The sequence below is a fragment of the Martes martes genome, assembly GCF_963455335.1.
Source record: "Martes martes genome assembly, chromosome: 14".
NCBI classification, from domain to species: Eukaryota; Metazoa; Chordata; class Mammalia; order Carnivora; family Mustelidae; genus Martes; species Martes martes.
The window spans coordinates 1,721,597-1,739,982 of record NC_137902.1 but is presented as its reverse complement, the minus strand read 5'-3'; the positions used below and the strand labels follow the sequence as shown (position 1 = coordinate 1,739,982).

At 42.2% G+C, this 18,386-nt stretch overlaps 1 protein-coding gene across 1 annotated transcript in view; it reads right to left on the bottom strand.

Moving 5' to 3' along the window:
• TCERG1L (transcription elongation regulator 1 like) overlaps positions 1 to 18,178 on the bottom strand; it is a gene marked incomplete at both ends in the record, with an annotated part of 181,615 nt that extends 163,437 nt beyond the window's left edge. The window contains 3 exons of the mRNA XM_080823032.1: positions 14,677 to 14,857; positions 15,601 to 15,747; positions 17,828 to 18,178. Coding sequence (XP_080679158.1) covers positions 14,677 to 14,857; positions 15,601 to 15,747; positions 17,828 to 18,178 — 679 coding nt within the window. The remainder of the gene's footprint in view (positions 1 to 14,676; positions 14,858 to 15,600; positions 15,748 to 17,827) is intronic.
• Positions 18,179 to 18,386: the final 208 nt, after the last annotated feature.

Here is an 18,386-nt window from a genome sequence, read left to right as displayed (position 1 = left end):
GCATGTCTTCATGTGCTCAGCCACCATCCATATATCCTCGCTGGCGATGTGTCTGCTCACATATTTTGCCCATCTTCTTATTATTGACTTCTAAGAGTTCTTTGTATATTCCGGATATCAATTCTTTATCAGATATATGTTTTGTGAATCTATCTATGGGCTGTGACCAGGCTGCATGACCTTGTGATTTTTCTTTTCATTTTATTAAAAGTCCTTTCAATGAACAACATGTAATTTTGATGAAGTACAATGTATCAGTACATTTTCCTTTCTGGTTCAGGCTTTTGTGCCTAACTAGGAAGTCTTCCCCTAATTCAACGTTAAAATTTTTTTTCTTTTATGTTTTCTTTCAGAAGTTCTGGGGGTTTTTGTCTTGTAATCAAGTCTATAATCTATTTTCAGTTAATTTTTGTATATGATGTATGGTATTGCTTAGGGTCTCTTTGTTTATTGTAAAGATGAATTGTTCCTAAACTGTTTATTGGAAAGGCAAGCTTTCTCTATTAAATGCCTTTGTAGCTTTGTCAAAAACAAATTAACCATCCATGTGTGTGTCTATTTCCGGAAGGTCTGTTACTATGTCTATTGATCTTTGTTCCTATGGGTTTGCCAATTATGTAACACCTCCGTTCCTGTCGCTTTATCGTAAGCATTCAAATCAGTTATGTATGATCCCTCTGCATTTTTGTTCAAAACTACTATGGCTCTTCTCCTTTCTCCAGCTTTCCAGATAGAGTCAACTTGTCAATTTCAACACACAGGGATTTTGTTGAGGATGACACAGATTATAGATCAATTTGGAGAGAACTGGTATCTTGACATCATGGAGTCTTCTTGCCCATTAACATAAACTATCTCTCCATTTATTAATGTTCTTGATTTCTCCAATCCATGTTTCATAGTTTTCAGGACCTATGTTTTGGTAGGATAACCTGTACATATTTCATGGTTTGAGTGCTTTAATGACACTGATATTTTATTTTAATTTCCAATTGTTCATCACCAGTAATACAGGAATACAATTGAATTTTCACATTAACCTTGTGTCCGGCAACTTGCTAACCTCACTCATGAGAACTAGTAGCTTTGACTAGACTCTTTGAGATAGTCATATGACAATCATTTTGTCTGTATACTGTCGGCACTTTGTATGCTTTCCAATGTTTTCCTTTTGCCTTGTTGCCTCGTTGCCTTGTCTGCACCCAGAAGCTAGGACTTGTAGCAGATTTTGAGCGGGAGTGGGAGGAGCACAAACATTTGCCCTGTTCTCCATCTTCGAGAAAAACATCAGACATTCACTACTAAATACAACATTAGCTGTGACTCTTTGAAAGATGTCCCTTCTTAGTTTGAAAACATTCCCTTTAATTCCTAGTTGACTTCAGGGCACCTGGGGGGCTCAGTTGGTTAAGTGTCTGCCTTTGGCTCAGGTCATGATCCCGGGGTCCTGAGATCAATCCCCATATCCTGCTCCCAGCTCAGTGGGAGCCTGCGTCTCCCTCTGCCTCTGCCACTCCCCCCTGCTTCTACTCTGTCTTGCTCTCTCTCAAATAAATAATTTAAAAATCTTACCAAAAAAATTCTTAGTTGACTTAGAGCTTCGTTTGTTATTTTTTTAATCTAAATAGATGTTGAGTTGACAAATGCATTTTCTGCATCTATTGAAATGGTCATATTGCTTTTCTTCTTTATCCTTTTGATAAAGTAAATAACATTGATTTGGTAATGGGGAACTAGCATTGATTTCCTAGGAAAAGCCCTGCTTGGTCATGATGTATTATCAGTTTTATATATTGTTAATATCATGTTGAAGGCATTTGCATCTCTGTTTATGAAGTATATTGGTCTGTAATTGTCTCTCTTTGCACTAGCTGGTTTCCAAGTCAGAGGAATGGTGAATGGACGAATGAACAATGAATGAATAAATAAATTAATATTGGGCAATGTTATTCCTCCTTTTATTTTCAAACAAGTTTACTTAAATTTGGTATCATTTCTTCCTTAAATATTTGATAGAACTCCACTGATGCTGTCTGGGTCTGGAGTGTTCTCTCTTGGAAAGATTAAAATTACGAATTCAATATTTCTGATATATATGGTTCTATCGTGTTTTCTACTTCTTGAGTGAGCACAGGTAGCTGTGACTCACAAATAATTTGTCTCTGTCATCTAAGCTGTTGATTTTATTGTTATGAAGTAGTCCATAATATTTTCCTGTTTCATTTTTATAGTAAGAGCCACTCAGTGGCATTCCTCATCTGATTCCTGATATTAATAATTGGTGTTGTCCCTCTTTTTTTTTTTTTCCTAGGTAGGCTCCTCGCCCAGTGCAGAGCCCGGTGTGGGCTCTGAACTCACAACCCTGAGATCAAGACCTGAGCAGAGATCGAGTCAGATGCTTAACTGACTGAGCCGCACAGGCATCCCTCTGTTTTCTCTTATTCTCTGTAGCCAGGGGTTGGTCGGTCATACTGACCATTCAAGAAAGAAAGAAAGGGAGAAAAGGAGAAACGGGAAAGGGAGGGAGGGAGGGAGAAGGAAAGGGAGAAAGAAATTGGTTTCATTGATTTTCTTTATATTTTTCTGTTTCCAGTTTCTTTGATTTCTGCTCTTTCAATATGATTTTTTCCTTCTGCTAGTTTCAGGTGAATTAGCTCTCTCTCCTTTCTAGATTTTTAAGGCGGAAGCTTTAGATCATTGATTTCAGACCTTTCTGCATATTTTCTTCATTTTTCTTTTCTTTTCTTTTTTTTTAAGATTTTATTTATTTATTTGACAGACAGAGATCCCAAGCAGGCAGAGAGGCAGGCAGAGAGAGAGGGGGAAGCAGGCTCCCCGCTAAGCAGAGAGCCCAATGCGGGGCTCGATCCCAGGACCCTGGGGTCATGACCTGAGCAGAAGGCAGAGGCTTAACCCACGGAGCCACCCAGGCGCCCCATCATTTTTCTTTTCTTGATGACAAAACGTAGGTCTGGTCTCAGCGACTGTGAAGCACATGGCGCAGCATCGCCGCCTGCAGTCACGGAGCTGTGCCTCCGACCCCCGGAAGGCGCGCATCTTCCAACCGCAGGTTTCTACACTTTGACCGACACCGGCCCAACCCCCACTCCAACCTCGGTGACAGCGGTTTCCTCTTTCTCTGAGTTCAGCTTTGATAGATCCTGCGTGGAAGTGAGATCTGACAGTATTTGTCTTTCTGCATCTGACTTACCTCACTCAACAGAACGCCCTCAGGGCCTGTCGCGTTGTCAAGGACAGGATTCCCTCCTTCCTCCCGGCCGCGTGCTATTCCATGGGTGTATGAGAGCGTGTTACCACCTGCTCGTCCATGAATGCCTGCGGTTAAAAGACAGACACTGAGACTGTTCCCGTACCGTGGCTAGTGTGACTATCGTCACAGAAAACACGGGAGTGCGGGTATCGCCTCGAGATCCTGACTGCGGTTCACGTGACTACATGCCCGGAGTGGGTGGCTGGATCACATGATCCTTCTGATCATGGTCATTCTGACAGGTGTGAGGCAACGTCTCATCGTGGGCTTGATCTGCGTTTCCCAGATGCCGAGTGACGGTGAGCACGTCTGCTGGTCATCTGCAAGTCTTCTTCGGAAAAAATGTCTAATTTAGTTCCTCTGCACATTTTTAAAATAAATGGCTTGTTGTTGTTACCGACTTGTAGGAGTTCTTTATATATTTTGGATATCCACCCCTTAACCGAAGTCTGATTTGCAAATATTTGTTCTCATTCTATAGGTTGCTGTATCGTTTCCTCCTCCTCCTCCTCCTCCTTCTTTTGCTATGCAGAATCTTTTAAGTTTCATGTAGTCTCACTTTTTAATTTTTGCTTTTGTTGGTTGTGTTTTCGGTGTTGTATCCAAAAGCTTGTTGCCAAGACCATCGTCTAGGAGTTTTTTCTCTGTTTTCTTCAAGGGGTTTTACAGTTTGAGATCTCGTGCTTAAGTCTTTTTAATTTTTGTGAGCGTTGTAAAACAGAGGTCCAAGTTTATCTTTTCGATTGAACTATGGTTGACATACAACATTAGAATAGTTTCAGATATAAGACATAGCCATTCAACATTTATATATTGTGAAATCTCACTTTTCTGCCTGCGGTTATCCAATTTTCCCAGAGCCATTTATTGAAGAGACTATCTTCCTCACTGAATATTCTTGCTCCGTCGTCAAATACTAGCTTATCACATATGCAAGAGTTCGTTTTTGGGCTTTCCGAAGTCTATTTTGGTGGCAGGACCATGCTGTAGCCTGTATTAGAGTTTGAAACCAGGACGCGTGGTGCCTCGAGGTTTGTTCTTTCTTTCTCGGGACTGCTTGGCCAGGCAGGGTCTTTCCTGGTTCCATAAATATTTTAGGATCTTTTCTATTTCTGTGGAAAACGCCATTGGAATTTTGAAAGGGATTGCATTGAATCTATGTAAGGCTTTGGGTAGTGTGGACATTTTAACAAAATTAATTCTTCCGATCCATGAACACAGATGCCTGTTTTTCCATTTGTTTGTGTCTTCTCCAATCTCTTCCATCAAAGTCCTGTAGTGTCCAGAGCACAGATCTTTCCTTTCTTTGGTTAAACTTATTTCTAAGCATTTTATGGTTTTTTTTTTTTTTTGCTATTGTGAAAGAATTGATTTCCTTATTTCTTTTTTCATATATTATAGGAAGGAGAAGAGCGGCTGATTCTGTTGCTTTTTTATCCTGTGACGTTACTGAATTTATTGATTAGTTCCAACAGATTTTGGCTTAGTCGTTAGGATTTTCTCTGTATAAGATCACCTCACCTGCCAATAAAAACAATTTTCCTCCTTGCTTTCCGACCTGGGTGCTTTTACTTTCCTCGTGCCTGATGGTTCCAGCTGCGGCGTCCAGGACTCTGTTGAATAGCAGCGGTGAGAGCCGGCACCTTTGTTTTGTTCCTGATCTTAGGGGAAAAGCCTTCGGCCTTTCACTATGGAGTGTGACGTTCGCTGCCGGTTGGTCACACAGGCCTTAATTATGTGGAGGGGTGCTCCTTCTGTCCTCCGCTCATGGAGCCCTTTGGTCGTGAGAGGAGGACGTTGTATGCTGTGCTTCTGCCCCTGTTAGGAGGATCACAGGTTTCCATCTTTCAGTCTCCTCGTGTGACGCATCGAACTTACCGATTGGCAGATGTTGAACCATCCTTGTGTCCCAGCGACGGATCCCGCTTGATTGTGGCCTACACTTCCTTTGATGTGTTGAATTCAATTTGCTATTATTTTATTGAGAATGTCTTGTTTTTCAGTATAGGCATTTTTAACGCTATACATTTCTGTCCAAATACGGCTTTAGCTATGTTTCACAGTCAGTTTTAAAATTAACTTTCACTTACATTCAATTCTAAATATTTTAGAATTTCCTCTCACTTCCTCTTTCAACGACACATTACTTGGCAGGTTTTCATTTAATTTCCAGATATTTGAAAATTCTCTGGACTTGTTTTGGGTAGGGACTCCTAAATTAATGATATTGTGGCAGAAGAACAAATTTTATATCTTGTATTATTAAAAGTTGTTGACTTGTTTTCTGGCTAAGAGTATGATTGATCTAGGTGCACCTCCCATATGCACACAAGAAACACACATGCTACTGGAAGGGAGAGCATTCTATAAACGTTCGTTGACCCGAGTTGGTGGACAGTGTCGTGCAAGTGCTCTCAGTGTCACTGATACTTGACCTTCTTGCTCTGTGGAATCCTGAGAGATGAGTGCCAGCGTCTCCAACTGCCCTCCTGTCTCTTTTTGTTCAATTCAACCCGTCCTTGTTTCAGGCGTATGGAAGTTCCCTCACCAGATGCAAACGCAGTTAGCATTGTTATGCCTCCTTGTATGCTCTTAAGTATGTCTTGGTGGTTATGGGATGTCCCTTTTCATCCCTGGCAATGGTTCGTGTTCTGAATTCCAATCTGCCTAATACAAATACCCCCGCCTACTTCTGATCTGTATTTGCGTGCCGTATATTTTCTATGTTCTTACTTTTATCTACTCTACTTCTGTATTTTTTAAATGAGTTTCTTTTTATTTAGGATTTTATTTATTTATTTGACAGACAGAGAGAACGAGCACAGGTCGGCAGAGTGGCTGGCAGAGGGAGAGGGAGAAGCGGGCTTCCTCCTGAGGAGGTAGCCCAACATGGGGCTTGACCCCAGGACCCTGAGATCATGACCTGAGCCGAAAGCAGAGGCTTAACCTACTGAGCCACCCAAGCGCCCCTTCAATGAGTTTCTTGAGAACATCATATATTTGAGGATAAATATCTGCCTTTAATTGGAGAGCTTAAACCTTTGGACTTAAATCTACCATCTTGTGGTTGCTTTTTTTTTTTTTAAGATTTTATTTATTTATTTGACAGAGAGAGACCACAAGTAGGCAGAGAGGCAGGCAGAGAGAGGGGGGAAACAGGCTCCCTGCGGAGCAGAGAGCCCGATGCGGGGCTCGATCCCAGGACCCTGGGATCATGACCTGAGCCAAAAGCAGAGGCTTTAACCCACTGAGCCACCCAGGCACTCGTGGTTGCTATTTTTTCAAATATTTGTTCCATCTGTACTTTGATTCTTTTCTTTCTTTTCCGGCCTGCTTTTGTGTTAATTGTTATGATTCTAATTTTATCTCTACTATTGTTTTTTTAAAAAGATTTTATTTATTTATTTGACAGAGAAAGATCACAAGTAGGCAGAGAAGCAGGCAGAGAGAGAGAGGGGGAAGCAGACTCCCCGCTGAGCAGAGAGCCCGATGTGGGGCTGGATCCCAGGACCCTGGGATCATGACCTGAGCCGAAGGCAGAAGCTTAACCCACTGAGCCACCCAGGCACCCCCTTTTTTTTAGTTACAACTTTTTAAATAATTTTAAGTGTTCATTCTATGCTTTATAATATGTACTTACTTTATCAGAATTCACCTCCAAATAATATTATAACACTTACTATATGGTTTAATAGACTTACAGCTCTATACTTCCTGTTCCTCCTTCCATCGTTTGTGGTTATTGACATATATTTTAATTTTTACTTGGAGATATACACCTGTTATTTCACTACTGCTTATTCTTTATACAGTTAGTTATCTTTTGGAGCAATTAAAAAAGGAAAAATTATGTTAACCTTACTATAGTTTATCTCTAGAACTTTGTATTTCTTTTGGCACGGTTAGCTTCTCCCTGCTATTACATAACTTCTGCTTGATAAGCTTCCTTATAATTTCATGAATACAGGTTGACTGACAATGAATTCTCTTCAACTTTAGTTTGTTTGGAAAAAATATTTATTTCACTTATTTTTGAGAACTGTTTTTGTTTGGTATAAAGGTCTTGACTGAGAGGTTTTTATTTCAGTCATTTAAAAATATCCATTGATGTCTCCCAGCTTCTATAGGTTCTGACAATAAAACTCTTGCAATTTTAAGATTTGTTTCTATCTATGTAGTGTGGTTTTTTTTCTTTAGTTGTCTTCAAGATTTATTTTTAATCTTTGAATCTGAAATTTGAATATGATTTGTCTAGTTTTCAGTCTTGGGAGTTGGCTGAGTTTGGAGCCATGTTTTGATAAGCTTCATAATTTTTTTTATCTCCTTTGGTCATTATTTCTTCAAATATTTTTTTCTGCCATGTTTTCTCTCCTTCTCCTCGGACTTCAATTATATGCATATTAAACCATTTGTTATAATGTCATAGCACTGAGAAAGTATGATCTATTTTTTCACCTGTTTTCTCTTTGTGTTATAATTTCAGCAATTTCTAATGACCCATCTTTAAGTTCGCTCATTCCTTCCTTGGATGTATCACATCTACTCATGAATCCACTGAAGTAATTCTTCATTTCTCATACCATGCTTTCTGCCTTGTATTTCAGATTGATTTTTTCTTATGTTTTCCATATCTGTGATGAAATTCTCTATCTATTCATGTGGTTTGCCCTCCTTTTCTCTTAATTCATGAAGATATTAATCATAGTAATTCAAAGTCTCTGTCTGTTAGTTCAGCATCTGTGTCATCTGAGGATCTGGTTCTGTTGCTTGTTTTATCTCTTGATAATGGTTTATCATCTCTTGCTTTGTTTGTGTGTCTTGTAACTTTTTAGTTGAATACCATACATGATGAGTAGAACAACAGAGGGTGCAATGAATAGGATTTACTCCTAGAAACGGGCACCCCTTTTCTTCTGTGAAGCTGCGAATAAAGAAGGTGTGTCCATATATTTGAGTGTTGACCTGGATTTGGACTTCATTGCTGCAGTAGCCTGCAACACATTAAAGGGCTTCAAAACCCTTTAATGGTGCCTTTTGCTTGGGGAAGTTCTGGGGTATCTGACAGACTTTTTTAATATTTGTGCTCCCCTCCTTCAGTTTGCAGCCATCCCCCTATTTCTGCATCACAAGAAAGGGTCACTCTCTGTGTCTTGCCCTGCAACACCGGCAAATGTCTGTTGCTCTCATTCATCTGCTTAGTGGACAGCAGGCCTGGTCCAGTCTCAGACCCACATAACCTTCTTATCTGGGCTTCAAGGGTGAGAATTTCCCAATGTTTCTGCTTCTTTTAACAACGTTGAGAGGTTTTGAAGGAGTTTCAAAATCATGCTCATGTTTCTCACTTCTCTTCTCCCCAGTTATATCAGTACATTTTGGGGTTGTCCATTCAGATTATAATTATTATTATTATAATTCCTTCTCCATCAAGAATGTTGTTTAGAATTATTCACCTACTCCTGTAACCAAATTAATGAGTATTCTATGTGACTGACAGATTATTGATAATTACAGATATTCTGAGTTTTTGCTTTAGATTAATTTCTCAGTTGGTGGAGGAAATTAAAGAGAGACTATACATTTTTATGATATAAACTTTTCCCAAATTTCTCATATTCTATAAAAGGATTCTAAAGTGTCATGATTTTCTAAAGTGTTGGTGCTGTCCTGATTTGGAAATCAGAGGAAATGTAAGATCAAGTCTGCTTTTTAAAATCTAACTGGCGACTGCTTGAGAAAAGAAGACCAGCACATCCCACATAACCATATAAAAGTAGACAAAGTCAAAACATAAATGGCACAGCAAAAGAATAAAAACAGATTAAAAGGAAGGACTTACAGAGAACACACTGATGGTCACCAGAGGGGTGGGGGGGATGGGTTAACAGGTGATAGGGTTGAAGGGGTGTGTTTGTCCTTAGAACACCAGGTGCTGTATGGAAGCATTGAATCACTACATTGTACACCTGAAACTAATATTATACTGTATGTTAAATAAGATTAAAATAAAAACTTAAAAAATAATAAAAATAAAGGAATTACAAGATACCATTAGAAACAGGATGTGATAATATAACAGGAGAAATATAAGAATAGGAAAGCAGACATAAATATGTTCAACTACATCTTTAAAAGGCAAAGGCAGAGACTGTGCCTTTCGATAGTGAACCTGAGCTTAAAACAAAAGATGAGGCAAAACCAGCAGGAGCGACAACTTGGGGATGTAGCATAGCGCAGTCAGAAGAGAAGCAACATTCCCTGGAGAATTTGAGGCAAAAACTTTGGTGTGACAAAGCCGATCTGTTGCTCATTTGAGAACATGTTTCCCTTACTGATGATGTGTCTGACTTCCCCATTGGAATACGTTTCTTCAATCACAGACTTTTGTCCTCATAATTCTCTAAAGCTCCCCCACCAACTAACGGTGTCTGGTGCTGAAGAATGACTTGAAGCTATGTCCACTTCTGTGTCAAGCGGTGCCTCTCCCTCTCATACATACAGTTTATCAGGACATAGTGGGCAAGACACATGGTGCAGCCACATTGCACACCTCTGCTGCTCTCGGTGTTGCACGGAGGTCGGAGACAAATCAACGTGTTGTTTGCTTTCTATTTTACGTATCACCTCCTCTCGTTATCCTCGTCTCTTGTTGTCCCAGAGACGCATGCTTGAGACTTTTCCTGCACTGTCTTCCATCATTACATCCAGAGTCAGCTCTTCTCTTTAATGATTTTAATTGGCAGCGTTCAAAAGTTCCCTTGCATTATTTTCTTGCATCTGACTATCTTTCTGCATGACTTTGCATCTTGGCTGCTCTCTTTTGATCATATCTTTTGCTGCTTTTCTATAACACTCTCTTTTTTCCAATAAGGTAAACCAAATGTTGATTTATCCGACATATTTACCAGTTCCCATGCAAGAACCTATTCCTAGGTTTGTTTCTCCTCCGCATCTTTTGAATAAATGAATCTTTTATGAAGCAGAACATGCTCAGGCTCCCCGCCCCGTCTTCTGTCAGCGCTCTCTCTCTCTCTCTCTCTCTCTCTCACTGGTCATCTTTGAATGAGGTCAATTTTTTTCTTCCACCAAGGTGTTGGTAGAATCACGTTCTTTGATTTTAAGCTAAAGGGCAAGGTTGTACAGACAACTTTTAGACAAATCTCCACATTCCACCAAACTACTCTTTCATGCATCTTTACTGGACAGAACCTCCCATTGCTTGATACTCTGAATCCAAGTAATTTTCTTTCTGAGCAGCTTGAGGGACCCAGAAGTTCTCATTTTTACAAGTACGGTACAGAGACTCCACAGGAAGCATCGTTTCCACGCTGGCCCTGTCTCCGCTTCTGCTTGCTATCATCCTTGTGTCCTAAGATGTAGTGCCACCCCTCTCCTCACTGGGAAGACGGGCTCCCCTTGCTGCATGGGAGAAAGGGGATGTCGGTGCAAGAGAGAAAGCAAAGACACCGACCTAAGTGTGGGGACACTCCTCAAGAGAAGAGTGTGTCTGTGCGGGTGGCCCACTGACTCTCCTCCCCAGCAGTCTTGCCTTGAATCAATTTCTGAGATCTGGGAATGAGCGAGTCCTGGCTTATTTCTCAATTCAACCCATTCATACTGTAATTAGGGATAATTCCTTAAAAAGCCGCTAAATTATTCATTAGAGACTTAAGTTTCTAGTACAGCTGTAACTTTGCATATTTTTTAAATGCTTGGATTTACTTTTCAATGAGAAAAACGCTGTCTTCTCTGTGTCTGCTCTGCTTCACTTTGCGGAAGGAACCGTGGATCCTGAGCCAAGGAAAGAGGGAAAATTCCACAACACTCTGTAAAGAGCCGGGGCTTACACACCACCCAGTCCCAGTGGGCTAACGGGGCTCACACTTGCTGCCCCACCCCTGCACCTGCCCCTCTCCGTCTTCTTCTGTGGTGTGGCCACGCTCAGCCACGTGAGATGACCAGACACAACATTTCTCATGTATTTGTCTCTTGGCACATTCTATGCCCTTTGTTTGGAATCCCATTCCCCTCTCCTGCCCTATTCAAGTTCTGCTAAGTCTTAGAGATGTGTTTCAGGAGCCATCACCGCCCCCCCCGGGGTGGGCCCTGTCCTGATGATCCCCATCCTAAGACTTTCCTCTAAGGTCCGCAGAGAGCATACAAGATACATGTTGCGTGATATCATCTTCTGACTTGCCTGTTCCCCACTGGAGCATGACCTCCTTCCCAGCACCCTGCATGGCCAGCAGGAGCGTGGTCCAGGGAATGAAGTGAGAGTATGATATTAACCATTAGGTTCCAGGATGAAAAGTAGCCAATGTGCTTTTTTCAGATTTGCATATGATGGCAGAGCATCCCTAGTACCTTCAATATAAGTGAGTCTAACATAGATCGAAATGAAGTTAGGTCCTTTATAATATATTAGACTTCAGAGGACTTATCTAAATTCGCAGCTGGGCTAATATTACATGAGACCCTGTTGTTGTGCAGTCAGTTACCCAAGAACACATCGGGCTGTGCGGTATTAACACAAGTCTCCGAGGCCACCCAACACCGCCGTCTCTGCCTCTTTCAACATCTAATCCAGTTCAACAAATGGCGTGGTTAGTCAAACAAAGCTGCTATCTATGTCTTATCTTTAGAGTTCATGGCACATACTGACCTTGTCCTGCATAAAAAACATGACTCCAAAAGTGATTATTGCACAAAATTACTACCCACCCAAGAAAGGAAAATGAGCTTTGCTCACTAGACCTATTTAAAATGAGGGGGTTTGACTCATTCTTCTGGTTCTTTTGGAGTTCTGGTGGTGTTCCTTTGATTAACTGAAATCAGATCAATAAAACATATCTATGATATGAAGCCATTTACTTACGAATAGAGCAATGTATAACAAGATTGATCAACTTAAAAAATCAACTATATGACATATTTATACATGATATATTAATATAAGATATGCAATGTTTTATATTTTAAATGTATAACTATATAATAAAAATAAATGTAATATCTAAATTTAGTGATCTATAATAGGATATAAAATTTAATAGCAATTTTTGAGAGAGAGAGAGAGAGAGAGAGAGAGATCCTGAGTGGGTGAGCAGGCGGTGGGGGTGCGAGAGGGGCAGAGAGAGGGAGAATCCTAAGCAGTTTCTGTGCCCAGCGGGGGGCCTGACCCAGTGCTTGATCTTAGGACCCCGAGATCATGAACTGAGCTGAGATCAACAGCCCGATGCTCAAGCAGCTGGGCTGCCCAAGTGCCCCTTCATGATTACTTTTACCAGTATTCTGAAACTTGACGTGTAACATGGTTCAATATATTTTTATTTTCTTAACTCTGGTGAACCTACAATGACGTGTCTTTTTTGTTAGCTGACCTGGAGCTGACTTTGCCTTCTGCAGTAACGAGCTCTCTTCCCCGCTTCTCTGTGAAGCAGTTAGGAACACACAAGCCACCCCCTCGATACCTTGTTTGTACACAAGGCATTTAACACCTGCTTTCCACAACAGTAGTTCCTAAAAATTCTGAAATTTATTTAAAAAATCAAAATTTTCACAAAGGTTGGAAACTCCCATCAGAAACACATGCATTTAACTATTACTAAATTACATCTAGAGACAGACACATTTTTCCCCAAAAGACAAGTGAAAGTGTAAGTCTTATATTCTTATGGGTTATAAGTTCAAACACAAAAACAAAAACAAAAACAAAAACAAAACCGGGGAAAAATAGAAGCAGAGATTTTGCAGAGAGTGGACCAGGTCAGAGTGATTATTCTGTTATTAACCATGTTAGTGAGAAATATTATTTTATTTTGTCCTTTAAAATAGAGTAGTCAAAAGTCAAAGGTAAAATGAACGTAAATCTGCTTTGAATAAATTATGAGATGTTGGCCACACAATAAACAATATCCATACGAGAGAAAATCTGTTAGTTGCCACAAGCATCCTTAACTATATATTTAGCATGTTCATAGTAAAGGTTTTCTTTTTTTTTTAAGATTTATTTATTTGTTTATTTATTTGACAGTGAGAGACACAGTGAGGGAGGGGGCACAAGCAGGGGCAGTGGGAGAGGGAGAATGTGCTTCCGGCAGAGCGGGGAGCCCAATGTAGGGCTCAGGCACAGGATCCTGGGATCATGTCCTGAGCCGAAGGCAGACTCTTGAGGACTGAGCCCCCCAGGGGCCCCCACAGGAAGGGTTTTCTAAGAAGAGGAGCAGGTATACCGAGAAGTGTCTCTGTGATACTCGAGGATGGTACGTGAGCCAGCTGAAGTCATGGAGTCCTTACATAACACGTGTAATCTGATCATCCAATGTATGGCCATTGAATTAAATAGGAAACAGGACCATCTTAGCCTAAAATGTTTATAAACGTATGCATGATATGTATTCAGATTTTAATGACTCAGTAATGCACCACTACAAAGACAGAAGGTAAGTTCCAGTCAAGAACCATCAAAGCCTGTGACAAACACCAATAGCTGAGCTGTTCTTCCTGATTTATTACTAAACAAGGTCTCTAGCAAACTAGAACATGCAAGGTAGGCAGAGGGAGAAGGAAATAAATACATGTCCTAAACCGGCACAGCGTTATCCACAGGAACACGTCCTTGTTACTGAATTTTACAGACGCACATTGAGAAAAGCTTGGTAGGTAGGAGATTACAGGAAGATAATGTAATTCTGAAGTCATAAAATATTCCATAATGGAAGGCGTTGCAAGATCATCTTGGCATGGACAACGCTCGCTTTTATACTATGATCTATGTTAAGGTGATTTTAAAAATCAATTTAAAAATTCATAAGATGATTTGATTCTCCTGTCGCTACATAGGTTTATTATACAATCTTTCATCCAGAGATTATTTCATGAGAGTCTGTTCCAGGACAAATGTTCTTTCAGGCCACTGGGCTCCAAAGATAGAACAAAATCCATCTTCCAAACAGTATATTTTTATAGGCCCTTCCCAATATCACCCCCAGCATGCAGGCAAAACTCACAAACAGCTTGCAGGTGCCCCCATCCTGCAGACCAGGGAGCTTGGCCACATGAGCCCTACCCCACACGAGGAACGTGCGGGCAATGACCCGCCTGATCCATTAGCACCCCTATTAAGAGCAGAAGACTCGGCCGGAGCCTAAAATCTGAGCACTGAGAACCAGGATTCTATCAAAATCCCCTCAGCCATACCTTCATCTTAAAAACAGATTCCACAGTCTAAAAACACGAGGAATGAGCTACTCAACACCCTATTTCTTTATAAAAAGGAATCATGCTCATGAAAAAAAGTTACAACGTGAAATAATCATTTCGCTAAAATGACAAATATAGTTTTCATACCTAAAACTAACTTATGACTAAAGCAGAAACAAAAAATAATATGTATTTGGGGCACCAACCTGGTATCAGCTGAGGTGCTAACAGCCCTGCGGGAAGAGGCCAGGAGGCAGGAGCTGGTCTGGACAGAGACAGGGCGACTTGGTTTGCCAACAGATGAGGCTTTTCATGCCCACGGAACAACCTTGACTCCTCAGGATATATCCATGTTGAGTCCAGAGCAAAGGAATTATTAAAAAAGATCTGTCCAAAAATAAAGCGAACATAACACATAAGACAAGACACATGATAAAAGCTAAACCCTGCTATAAAATAGTTCTCTTTCTGACACTGATCAAATCCTGGGGATTCTGTAAGTGGGACCCTCTAAAGGCATCACCCTAAACCCTGAAGATCCATGGTGCCGACACCAGTCACCTTCTAGATGAAGTCTCCTGGGTCGTTCTTTTACCATTGTCGTGCTTAATTGAGCCTACCAACCAGTCTACAAACCGAAGAATCCTCCAGTGAGGTAAATAGTGTGCTGTAGGAAAGTCACCATATTACTTGCCCTTAGTTTTCAAGTAAACACAGTGTGGCCCTTAAATTTGAATCCAAAAGCTAAGATAAATCATCAGAAATATGAACACTTAAAGCAGTAACAGCAAGAAAAGCCTCATAAAATTTGTACTTAAATTATACAATGTTTAAGACTAGATTTTGATCAATGCTTACAGATCTAAAAACTGAAAAAAAATTTTCAAGTGGATTCTGATTCAGAAGTAGAAACTTTATATGGCTCCATGGAATCCAAATTTTTCAGTTAAAACAAAAGAACCCCCACCTCTGCTGGTGTTTTTGAACAGATTGACCTTATTCTGAAAAGATTTATCTCTAGACCTAGATATTGCAATTGGAAAACACACAATGTTTTCTGCTGTTATGGAAATGCCCAACAAATTAATAATTAATGGTCCATTCATCTAATTAAACTACTTGCATTTTACCTTACAATTGGGTATCCTTTTGTCTATCCAACTTTTCCCAACAGGAGGTGGGAGAGCAGGCGGGCAGACGTGTGGGAAAATGGGCACCAGCTCCACAGTGGAAGAGGGAGAGAGTCCTATGGATGGAGAATGGCCACCGCACAGCCACTGAAACCCAAGAAAACACAAGGGAGTGCTCATTAGCCTAAACATATCAACTACTTTGTACCGCAAGATGTTGGGATAGCTGCTTTAAGAAAATAATTTTAAAATATATGTATTTGATTAGGAGAGAAATTCCTCCTTTCAACAGTGAAGAAAAACCATAAATATTCACAAATTTTAAAAATGTATTAAAGTTTTCATATTGGAATCATCACAAAGCATCACCAACATTGCATTCTTCGATACTGGGAAAGAATTTCAAAGCCATGAGAATATGGTAAGAAATGGCTTTCTACCCTGAGATAATGAGAAACCACAATGGAGAGATGAAATGCTGGGTATTCCTTCTATAATTCTGGAATTCTTTTCACAAGCAAGTAGGAAGCTCTATTTTATGACAATGCTTTCAACACAAATTCTTGTACTAATTACACTTACCATTTAAAAACCAACACAGCTAATAGTTTCAAAATAAAATTAGCTCAGGGGTTAGGATTCAAAGTTTCCCAAGGTTCACAAATGCAAATACACCCCAAGGCAAAGAAAACGTAACTGAGATTATCAGATAACTGAAGATCCCAACGCACAGAACAGAACAGCAACATTGAAGGGGGGCAGACAATTTAGGAGACAGTCTCTCTAATTTAAATAACTGAGTCGTCATCAGTGGCGAACTAATAAGATTATTGTTTGATGGTATGGAACACTTTGATATCTATTTGTTTTAAAATCATAAAAGCTTCTTTGATCTTCCTGTTAATGTGAAAATATTCTTCTGGTTCTAAATACTGTTATTGAACAGAAAATATGTAGCACAAAACATTTAAGAGATAAGTTTTTTTTTAGATTTTTCTGTTTAAATTCAAACACACACACACACACACACACACACACACACACACAAATGCAGTGTTCTCTACTGAAAAAAACTGTAGTTCCTTGACATTATATACCTCTAGTGGTAGGACTCTGATATAACAACCTTTTCAAAACACGGAAAAAACTACCGACGTTTATTCAATAAAACCCAATATGAACTGCATCACACATCAAAATGTTATATCCGGCACCTTATATGTGATGTATCGTTAAGTCTGAAGACCAATTTAGGAGGAGTTTAACAACATCTTTTAGAAAAGCTCACAAGATAATATTGGAATTAAATTAATTAAATGATGTATTCTAACACAACACTCATTTGAATATGCTAATGAGGACAATCTTTGGAATAAAATACATGTTATTCCCTGATTTAAATGCATCTGCATAGTTAGACAGCAAACAATGGGTCTTGCCGAAACCAGCCTGCCCTGCTCTGTGGCACCATTAATCAAAGGTACAGTCACTTTTTCTTTTTAATTCCCCGTTTTAAACCCCAAACTCTTCCAGAGTCTGTATGGCATTAGCTAATTTAGTGGACTCAGGCTGACCTAGGTGGGAGGGAAAATCGCCAGCAATATTTCTCAGAATTAAAGGCAGGGTTTCCTTGCCGGTTTCCTTTGGTTTGAATTCTCTTAAGCATTGTCCTGAGCCTATTCTAAAAGAAAAAAAAAAAAAAGAAAAAGAAAAAAAGGGGGGGGGAAAGCCCAGATCAGCATCAGAAATAGCTATTGATTCCCAGCTTGCTTTTCAAGTCTGGCAGAGACTGTGAAAGTATTAACTTCCCGGCGATAAGTCAGCCACAGTACGCGGCTGCAGCGCGGGGCTCCAGCGGCCGCTACTTCAGCACCGCGCTCTGGACAGCGACCCCGGCCCGGGCGAAAGTTGCGGCCAGGGCGGTCCCAGCTCCGGCCCTGGGGCGCGGAGTCCCCAGCGCCCGGCCGGGGGGCCCCGAGGACGTGCCGCGAAAACTGCCGAGAGGCAGGGCGGGACGTCGAAGCATGAACTTTGTTGCCGACGCATGGCTGCCAGGCTGCGCCCTGATGGCTCGAGGAGCCGAGCACCACCGCGGGGAGGGCAGGGCGCGAGCCGCAGGGCCAGGGCCGCCCGGGGGCCACGCGAGGGCCGCGCCCAGGGGATGGAGCCGGGGGGGGGGAGGGGGGCAGCCGGCGACCCCCGGATCCCGGGGCCGGGGACACGTTACCTGCCCGTGAAGCAAGGGGTAGTGGTGCGCGGAGGCGGCGGCGGCGGCGGCGGCGTGGTCTGGCGCAGTGGGCAGCGGCGGCAGCGGCAGCAGGGGCTCGCCGGGGGCTCGCCAGCCGGGCAGCCCCGGGAGCAGCGGGCCGGCGGGGGGCTGCGCCGAGGCGAGCAGCACGGGCGGGGGCGCGACCCCGGCGCCCAGCCGGAGCAGCCCGGCCGAGCCGGGAACCATCCAAACCCAGGGCGGCGGCGGCGGCGGCGGGTCTGCGCTCATCGGCCAGAGGAGAGGCTGCCGCCGCCGGGGCTGCTGCTGCAGCTGCCGCCGCCGCCGCTGGAGCCTGGCGCCCACCAGCATCCTGCATCCCCGCGCGGGCGGCGGCGGCGGGGGCGGCGGGGGCGGCGGGCGCCCGAGGTGCGGGCCGGCGGCGGCGCGGGCTCCGGAGCCAACTCACTTGGTTCCGCGGCGCGGCCGCTCGCTCCGCCCCTGCCCCGCGCGGGGAGCCCCTCCTCCCGCCCGCCGCCCGCCCCTCGGAGCGCGGCCGCCCGCGCCGCCGCCGCCTCCC